The following is a 10,224-nucleotide window of genomic DNA, read 5'->3' on the forward strand; positions in this document are numbered from 1 at the left end:
AATATTCATATTAAGGGATGAATATTGAAGTGTTTTGGTGTTTACAACTTTCACAAAGATGTTCTTTAGTATATATAGCACAAGGCAAACGTAGCAAAGAGATGATTGTTGAGTCCAGATGGAGGATAAAGGTATTCATTCTACCTTTCAATTTTTCTGTACCGTTTGATATTTTCAAAATAAAACATTTGGGACAAAATTATCAGAGCTTTCTCCAGATTAATGCTTTGTAGCATCAGGCTCCTGGGTGCTCGCCTCGCTCAACCGCCTCTGCCCAGCCTGGGGATGTCCCCCCTCCTTGAGGCCCAGGGCCACAGTCTACCTGAGCTCTCCACAATGCGCTCAGGCTCGCATCCCTGATCGGGAGCGACACTGGACACCCATCGAGAGGAAAGCACCTCCGAGTTTCCTAGAGAGGCCGGCCTGGCGACTTGGGGAGCCGGAAGCCCATCCCGAGGCACTTCCTGTCCGGTTATTGTTCTCGCCCCGCTAGGCCCCCCGGTCCTGGGCTGCCATCCTCATCTCCAAAACGCACGAGCTCCGGCCGGGCCGCTCCGCCGCGCACGGTGAGCGAGCTTGGCGGGGGTGGGCGCGAGCGGCGCGGGCGCGGGCGCGGGCGCGGGACGGACCGTCGCTGCAGTGGGCCAGCGCGGCATCCCTCCGGGGGCGCCAGCTCTGTCCGAGGGTGGCTCCGCGCCCCAGCACTTCGGAAACCCGGCTGCCGCCTGCGGAGGGCCTGGCCTGGGGCGTGCTGGACGCGAACCTGCCCGGGAGCCTCGCTTACCCCGGGAGCAGGGCTGCGCGGGGCCTGGTGGAGGAGATGGGCTGCCACGTCGGAAACAGGGGATGCACAGGGAAGGGGAAGCTCTTGCTGGGGGGCTCTGTGCTGTCTGCGGCTGGAGGCCGATGTAAGTTTCATCAGCAGGCCGATGACATGCTCACATTAGCCAGTCCCGCGCATTCACAGGGGAGACCAGTGTTCCTGGTTTCCTACCTGGTGGGATTCAACTAGGCAAGGAGAGAATACTCTTTAAAGAGTTAAGATTTGTTGCAGAAATGAAAGTGTTGCATTACTCATGAAATTCAGTGTGTACAGTAAGTTGCCAGTAAGTTCACATCTCGGAAAAAGCATGTAAACACTTCAATAGAAGCAAAAGAGGAGTTAGTAAAATGTAGCATTTAAAAAAATATGTATATATATAGATTGATTTTTAGACAGAGAAAGGGAGAGAAAGAAACAATTGTGGTGTTCTACTTATTGATGCATTCCTGGGTTGATCCTTGTTATGTGCCCTGATGGGGGATCAGACCCACAACCTGGACAATTAGGGTGATGCTCTGACCAACAGAGCTACTACGTACGGGTCCAGGGCTGACGTTTTTTTCTCTTCTTCCTAATAAAGCATCTAAAGGAGAATAGAAAATTTTCATTCTTCTCATAGTCAATGAAAAAGTTAAGGTGGTTTTATCAAGAAAATTTAAAACAAGTACCCACTGGCTTGTCTGATAAACAAGTACTGTTAATTAAGTTGGTGGTAGTGGTGTGATTTGGTGTGGTCCCTTTAAAAAGCAATTTGGCAATATATGTCAACTGTAAAATCCTTCAACCAGTGATCCCTCTTACTCTATTTTCATAGAAAACAATTTTAACATTAACTATTATTAAGAAAATGGCTAGAAAGAATCAAAGTTCATAAATAAGAGATAGTTAAGTAGATTATAGCTGTAATTGACAGTACTATGCCAGAATGTGATAGCTCTGAATGTACTTATATTGAAACATCTACCTAAGGCTATTCGACTGTTGTGAAATATGGAAATTGAGTTCAAAAAACAAACTGCAGATTGCTGAACAATATACATGTGTAATGCAACATATGTGTTGGAAAGCTAAATGTGTAAAGGTATACATATATGTATGGCAATGCAGAGAAAAGACTTAAGACTGACAACTACTCTGTGTGTGTGTGTTGTGTAGGACTCGTATTGAGTTCTACATATTTGTGTATTACTTGATCCGTTTTCAATGAGAATGGTAATTAACACCATCAGCTATTGTCTAGTTACTAAAAATGGTGAGTGTGAAGAACGGCAACTAGAAAAAATTTTATTTTATCTTAAAAGTAATATTTAGTCTCACAGGACATTTGGAAGAAATGGAAAATATAAAAATCAAACAAAAAACCCCTCAGAATTACCTGTAATCACATCACCCAGCGGTAACCACTTCTGACATGTTGGTGTCTAGGCTCCCAATCTTTTTCTTGAGATTCTTTTATTCATTCTATTATTTCTCTTTGGCACTAAAATTTTTGTGTTGAAATGTCCTGTCTTATTTAAAAATTTTTAAAAAAATATTTGTTTATTGATTTTAGAGAAGGGGAAAGGAGTAAGAGAGAGAAAGAAACATTGATGTGTGAGAGAGACATCAGTTGGTTGCCTGTCATTTGTGCCCCAGCTGGGGATCGAACCCGCAACCTAGGTATGTGCCATGATCAGGAATCAGATCCTCAACTTTTTGTGTACAGGATGATGCTATAACCAACTGAGCCACACTGGCCAGGGCATAATGTCCCTTCTATAAAAAAAAAAAAAAAAAAAAAAGTTTTAAGTTGTCATAATTTTCAGTGTGGTTGGGAGTTTTCCCTTAAAAGAATTATATTCTAAAAAAGAAAAGAAATTATGATACACAGTGGTTATCTCTTTGGAAGTAGGCCAGAGATGATTTTTCTTGATGATTTTCTGAATTTTTTAAGTTTTTATAATAAAAATGTATTGATTTTATAATCAGGAGACAATCAATGGACATATAAAGCTGTTTGTAATGTAATTATTGTGGGGACAGATGACATCTTTACAATCCAAGGAGTGAGTAGAATAGACCCAGTGCTGCAGTGGTCATTGTCTGTCTGGGCACTGGTGAAAGTGGCCAGTGGCCTAGTGGCAGCCAGGCAGATCCCTGCTTGGTGCTAACAGTGTTTTCTGATTTCTCAGTGGACGGTACTCATCCTGGCCCTGGGAAGAAACTCAAGAAGAAACTTCTGAAACTGAAAGATTAGATGGGGCTGGACCTCTGCACGGCAGCCCCCAGCTATAAGAGTTCCCCTGCGGAGCAGAGATGACTGCAGATCTGAGAGAGGCCATGGCCCTGGCCCCTTGGGGCCCAGTGACAGTCAAAAAGGAGGAGGAAGAGGAGGAAAGCTTCCTAGGTCAGGCATCCGGCCAACAAGTGCACTCTGAGAGTGTCAGAGTGTGGGCTCCTGGAGAGGATCCTCAGAGAGGCCTTGATGTAGCAGAGCAGGAGGGAAAGGTAAATAAGGGCCCGGGAGGAATGAGGGAGGAGAGACCTGAAGCTCTCAAGTGGCTTCCGAGGGGATGCCGTCCCTCTGTCTGCACGCCTGGAGTCTTGTTTCTAGGGCCCTTGCCTTTAGTCCTTTGGAATGTAACGGGACGCTCTTTTCTGATGGATGTGACATTCAGTACTTTATAAACTGGTGATTCTCAAACTTTGCTACACAGAGTTACCTGGGGAGATTTTTATAAACTTGTCATGTCCACGCCATACCCCATTCCAGTTAAATCAGCATCTCTGGGGGCGGAGGGGACCCAGACTTCTGGATTTTTAAAAACTTTTTAGGTGATTCCAGTCAGGATTTGATCATTCTTACCTGTTTCGCAGACTTGAATATGCATGGGAATCGCTGTGGCGGGGTCTTGTTAAAATGCAGATTCTGATTCAGAAGGTCTGGGATGTGGCCTGAGATTCTGCATTTCTCCCAGGCTCCCAGGTGATGGTGACTCCTTTGAACTGTGGACCACACTTTGAGTAGTGAGGCTGTACACTGTACCTGTGGTCCTTGTGTTTTTCAACACACCCCTTACCATCACTAGCCGATGAGGTTTCCTGTGATAATATGATCTTCTTTGATCTTTAGATCTTAGAAAATTCTTCTCTGGAAAATGTCCCCGTGTGCTCTCTTGTCATGCGCCCAGTGGCTAGTTAGGTGTGGATGCTGGAGTGGGCAGTGAGGTGAAATCAGCGTGACAGAGAAGAAGGTGGCAGGCTTGCTTCTCAGCCTAATTTGTCTCGGGGATTAGGAAAGACTCTGGCTTCCTTTTCCTTTAAAAAAAGGTGTTTGGGGATCGGGGTGGGTGGGTGTTTGTCTTATGGCTCCCAGGAATAGGTACTTAAACTGTTCTCATACCTGCTGTGCTCCCCGGGCCCCCTGTGACCATTCTGTCACAAACGCACCTGTGCCTGCCTGCCTCTAGGGTCAGAACATGTTCTGGGACATGGCGGTGGTCCTGAAAGCCACGCAGGAGCTGCCAGCTGCGGCGACCCTCAGCGGCTACTCGCTGTTCGGGAGTCTGGCCAAGAGCGAGATCCTGGAGCCTCGTGGGCACGTGACCTCTCTAGGTGAGTTCAGCCCCCTCATTCGGAATGCCGGGAGATGCCTATGCATTTGTCACGGGAAACGGCTGATGTTGCATACAGGCGAGACACCAGACACAAGTGAACTTCAGATGCACCTTTTCATCACCTGTATTGTTCAGCAGGTTTCATGTCTGTTCCCACGTGTAGGTACATGTCCTCTTCATACACTTTGTGTTTAGCATAGGTTGGTGAGACTGCAAGGAAAGCTACCTAAGGTAGCGAGGCTCAACTCCGCGGTGACCTTGAGAGTCTGCACTGGGGTGTTTTGTTTTCCTAGACCTCTGTGCAAATTCTAGAAGATTTTGAGCAGTTGTGTCAGCTGGAATGATGTTCAAAACTAGGTCTTCGTGGAGGGTTTAGTGGCTTACCACCTGGTTAGGGTCTCCACCTTCCTGCCTCTTTTTCACGTATTCCCCAAACTCTTCGCAGGTTCTGTTCCCACTCTCTGCTTTCTGTGCCGTTCTCAGTGGAGCGTGCCCTGCGTGTCACTTCTCTGTTCCCTGCTCCATCACTCATTCGTAGTCCTAACTCCACCAGCTGCACTCATCCACCAGGAATGGCCTCCGTGTTCCTCCTCCGCCTCTTACTTCCAGACTCTGTTCCCAGCCGAGACTGACTTGCAGGTGCCACCAGCCGCTTCCACGGCAGCAGGTGGTAATAGTGGGAACACTGAGCTCTAAGAATTAAGAGAGACCTGAGGGTAGTTACTGCCCTGCCTCTGATAATTCTGTGACCTTGAGCCAATCTGCTCACTCTCCGGACCTCCGTCTCCTGTTGTCAAGTCGGGGCACCTTCATTCAGTAGACGCAGGGTTTGCTGGGGGCCGGCTTCCTGCAGGCCCGGCGGGGCGGAGCAACGGGTAAGGCACAGACTTGCCCGTTTCTAGCTTCCACACAAGGGAAGGAAAAGTTTCATTTTGATGTAAAATCATATACATGAAAGTGCTTTGCAATTTTGATGTGTTACTGGGTTTTTTAAGTCTGAGAGAATTTATAGTTTCCTGTGTAGTTAATGTATTTATTAAAGTTTATACATTTAAAACCAAGTTCTGAAGACTTTAAATATAACTTATTTTTAGTTAATTTACACATCTAGGAGTATTTTTTCGTCTTTCATTTTAAAAAAGTTTATTGTCCAATTACAGTTGTCCTAGTTTTTCCCGTTGCTCTCCCCTGCCTTGTTTCCATCCCCCTCCCTCCCACTAGAAATTTATTTTATTTTATTTTATTTATTTTTAGACAGAGGGGAGGCGAGGAAGAAAGAAAGGGAGAGAAACATCAATGTGTGGTTGCCTCTCGCACACCCCCAACTAGGGACCTGGCCCGCAACCCAGACATGTCCCCTGAATGGGAATTGAACCTGCGACACTTTGGTTCACAGGCTGGCACTCAGTCCACTGAGCCACACCAGCCAGGGCCCACTAGAAATATTTTTAGAAACATGAGAACACTTGTACTTCTTTAATTCATGGTTAGGTAAGGTTCAAGTTTTACAAATTAAAAATTTTAAACTTTTTAAGACATTTATACCTATATAACAATTTATGTTTATTTTCTCAAAAAATATACTAAATTTAATATCATTAGTTCTTTAAAACATTTCTAATACCTAAGTAGTCAGACTTACAAACCTTATAAATCTTGATAAATATAAACCTTTAGTAAATCTAATGAACTGGACTTATAAATTTAGTATCTCAAATTACCCTTCATATCTCAGAATATAGTCAGCAGCTAATTAAAAAAGTGAAAGGAAAGTTGTTATTGTTGTTTTTTTTGATTTGAGCTTAAGCAGGCAGGATTGGCTGTGGTTTCCCTGGGTACTTGCCAAGACCCTAGCTCGTAGTTCATCTGTCTGTGTGATGAAGCTGAAATAACCACCTTCCTCAAGACCTTTGGGGCTACAGTTGTACCTGGTTCTGTGATAATTTTAACATACAACATCATGCAGATATAAGGGGTGTTTCTGTTATTGGGTCTAATGGGTTTATCTCTCTCATCTCTCATGTCTCTCTGATCTGAGCCTCCCAGTAAGGAAGGTGGGCGCGAGGTCAGGGCAGGGAGCGGGGTGATGAGCTGAAGCGTTCCTGGGCTCCGTTCTGTTGGGGACCTGCTTGGTGGGGGATGGGACCCCCCGTGTTAGGAGCTGAAGGAAAGAAGAAGGAGGGAGGAAAAGTAGGGAAGGGGCGGGGGAAGGAAGAAAAGTAAGGTGCAGTGTAGGTGATAAAAGAATGGTAGGGCTCTGGCTCATGTGGCTCAGTGTATTGAACACCAGCCTGTGAACCAAAGGGTCGCCAGTTTGATTCCCCGTCAGGGCACAGGCCTGGGTTATGGGCCAGGTCCCCGGTACGGGGCGCTCGAGACACAACCACACACGGATATTTCTCTCCCTCTCTCCCTCCCCTCCCCTCTGTCTAAAAATAAATAAAATCTTTAAAAACAAAAAAGAATGGTAGAGAACATAAATGAAAAGAATGTAAAAAGCAAAAGAAAAGCAGAAGAGAAATGAAACTATTCAAGGGAAAAATAGAAATAATACACATAACATTTTTTAAAAATGAACACCAGGAGAGGAGAGCGATAAGAGAGGCAGCAGGGGGAAGAGGTAGAGGGAGAGGGTAAGAAGATACGAGAACGGACAACATATGGGAAGAAAAATGGAGCAGATTAAAAAAAAAGAAGAAAGACATTAGAACAGCGGGAGTAGAAATAACCAGGAAAAGATTTAACATTTCAGATTTTTTTAAAAATCTTATTTATTTATTTTTAGAGAGAGGGGAAAGGAGAAAGAGAGGGAGAGAAACATCACTGTGTGCTTGCCTTTCACTCGCGCCCCCAACTGGGGACCTGACGTGCAACCTAGTCATGTGCCCTGACTGGGAATTGAACCAGCGACACTTGGCTTGCAGGCCGACGCTCAATCCCAGATTTTTTTATTATCGTGTTCAGGGCTCTACTGTATCTCATACTCAACCCTTTCCTTTCTGCGACTCTGCCCTTCTTATCCAAATGATTGTGATGGGATTCCTGTGGCCATAGTCTCAACCAGGCAGCACACTGGGCTGTTCCCCAGCACCCCGTCTTGCTCTGCCCCAGCCACTCTTCTCAAGTTAGAGGGTCACCCTGGCCTGGGCTGGGGGGACATCTTGTGGCTCTGGACTCCCCCAGCAGTTGCTGTGTGACTCAGCTGCTCACTTCCGAGCTGACACCGCCCATGGGAAGGCCCGCCTCCCCCGCTGCTGACCCTCGTCCCCCCCGGCTGGTGTGGCTCAGAGGACTGAGTGCCATCCTGTGAACTGAAAGGTTGCTCGTTCAGTTCCCAGTCAGGGCGCATGCCTGGGTTGAGGGCCAGCACCCCAGCTGGGGGCATGTGAGAGTCCACTGATTGATGTTTCTCTCCTTCTCTTTCTCCCTCTCTAAAAGTAAATAAATCTAAAAAAAATAAAACCTTGGAAGTTTTGATGTTTTCGTGGTATTTTTTGGCACAGTGGAGGAGGCTACGTGTCTTACACTTAACTCAAAAGGGCCAGCTTTCTCTGACACAAGGCTAGGCTGTTTCCTTGACACAGGGGTAAGGGGTTCTTCTGTAGTCCCTTCTAGTGCTGCCACCTATCACCATAGCAACTGCCATCCCCTAAGGTACATCTCCGCTCCTGGTCCCAGCGCTGTGACCCACAGCGCTGCTGCTCAGGCTGAAAGTCACTGCATGCCCTCACAGAGCTGGGCTCTGTGCTCCATGCTCTCCTTGGCGGTTGACACAGAGACACTCTTGTGGCCTTATGAGGTAGATACTGCCACTGTTTCTATTTTAGAGGCCAGGAAACAGGCACAGAGAAGTTAAGTTACTGGCCCAAAGTCATGCAGCTGATAAGTGGCAGAGCAGGTATTTGAAACATTGCAGCCTGGCTCCAGCATTAATGCTCTTAAGCTTCTCTGCTGCACAGCCTCGCAGTGTTCCGGAGGCTTGTGGCCGGTCCAGTCCTCCTGGCGTCCAGCATGGCCCTTCCTGCCCCTGCTTACCCTCTCTGATGTCCAGCATCCTCATACACAAAGCCTCAGTTGCCTGGTCTTCATTCACATGTAGGACTCTCCCTAATGAAGTGGTGGGTTGTAAGCAGGGCCACACTAAAAGGCTAAGGTACAGAGGTGAGCCTGGGGACACACTGGTGTCCTTGAGAACTGGTCTTGTGAGCTCAGGCATCAGACTGCTGGGAGGAGACCTGACTGGAGACAGCTTCCCTGGCATGAGGCAGTGAGTCAAATGTCTAGTGGAGGTAGGAGGACGTGCTGGTGAGACCGTGGGTCTGTGGAGTCTGCTCTGGGCGTGGGGAGGTCATACCTAGAAGAGGAACCTGCGGAGGAGAGGTGACATGTGAGGGGCTTGTTTCCTTTGAGGGAGCCCCTTTACAGACACTGAAGCCACATGCTTCCTGACCTTTATGACTTTATGATCCTGCTCTTTTTCCAGGTCAGCAAAAGCTGACATTTGTGTTTTTTTGTGTGTTGTTTCAGGTGCTGAAACCAGGAACCCACAGTTACTGGTTCCAAAAACTGAAATATGTGATGAAGCAGAAAAACCCTTCATGATATCAGGGAAGATCCAGAAAGCTGACTCTCAAGGACCCGCGTTAGAAGAAGCGTGCGAAAAAGGGAGCATGTTCAGGAGGCAGAGAATAAAGAGGGAAAAGAGAGATTGCAGACAAGTGGCCGTCAGGGACTGTCACATACCTGCCGGCTTCAAAGAAGAGGAAGACGAGCAATGTCAGAAATCCGGGGAGAGATACCAGCTTAGTCCTGGCCCCGTGAAGAACCAGAAGAGTCAGCCCGGGCAGAAGCCGTTCACCTGCGGCGTGTGCGGGAAGGGCTTCAGTCAGAGCGCCAACCTGGTCGTGCACCAGCGCATCCACACGGGGGAGAAGCCCTTCGAGTGTCACGAGTGCGGGAAGGCCTTCATCCAGAGCGCCAACCTGGTCGTGCACCAGCGCATCCACACCGGGCAGAAGCCCTACGTCTGCGCCAAGTGCGGGAAGGCCTTCACGCAGAGCTCCAACCTGACCGTGCACCAGAAAATCCACTCCCTGGAGAAGACCTTTAAGTGCGGCGAGTGTGAGAAGGCCTTCAGCTACAGCTCACAGCTCGCGCGGCACCAGAAGGTCCACATCACGGAGAAGTGCTACGAGTGCAACGAGTGCGGGAAGACGTTCACGCGGAGCTCCAACCTCATCGTGCACCAGCGGATCCACACCGGGGAGAAGCCCTTCGCCTGCGGCGACTGTGGCAAAGCCTTCACGCAGAGCGCCAACCTGATCGTGCACCAGCGAAGCCACACGGGGGAGAAGCCATACGAGTGCAGGGAGTGCGGCAAGGCCTTCAGCTGCTTCTCGCACCTGATCGTGCACCAGCGCATCCACACGGCCGAGAAGCCCTACGACTGCAGCGAGTGCGGCAAGGCCTTCAGCCAGCTCTCCTGCCTCATCGTGCACCAGCGCATCCATAGCGGGGACCTGCCCTACGTGTGCGGCGACTGCGGCAAGGCCTTCACCTGCAGCTCCTACCTGCTCATCCACCAGCGCATCCACAACGGCGAGAAGCCGTACGCGTGCGGGGCGTGCGGCAAGGCCTTCCGGCAGCGCTCCAGCCTCACGGTGCACCAGCGCACGCACACCGGGGAGAAGCCGTACGCGTGCGCCCGCTGCGGCGCGGCCTTCATCTCCAACTCGCATCTCATGCGGCACCACCGGACCCACCTGGCCGAGTGACGGGGCGAGGGCCCGGCGCCTCGGCTGCTGC

General features: G+C 48.6%; 1 protein-coding gene across 2 annotated transcripts; it reads left to right on the forward strand.

Moving 5' to 3' along the window:
* Window positions 1-477: 477 nt before the first annotated feature.
* On the forward strand, window positions 478-10,224 carry ZNF35 (zinc finger protein 35). 2 transcript variants are annotated; one of them, XM_090284598.1, is made up of 5 exons: window positions 478-566; window positions 2,376-2,482; window positions 2,995-3,310; window positions 4,273-4,417; window positions 8,947-10,224. In XM_090284598.1, the coding sequence occupies exons 3-5, from the start codon at window positions 3,119-3,121 to the stop codon at window positions 10,191-10,193; spliced, it is 1,584 nt and encodes a 527-aa protein (XP_090140724.1). In that variant the 5' UTR covers window positions 478-566; window positions 2,376-2,482; window positions 2,995-3,118; the 3' UTR covers window positions 10,194-10,224. The 2 variants fall into 2 exon arrangements, with proteins under 2 accessions (XP_090140724.1, XP_090140723.1); XM_090284597.1 differs by lacking the exon at window positions 2,376-2,482.

This window comes from Furipterus horrens, unplaced genomic scaffold, assembly GCF_987537825.1.
Source record: "Furipterus horrens unplaced genomic scaffold, mFurHor1.1.pri manual_scaffold_7, whole genome shotgun sequence".
Lineage (NCBI taxonomy): Eukaryota > Metazoa > Chordata > Mammalia > Chiroptera > Furipteridae > Furipterus > Furipterus horrens.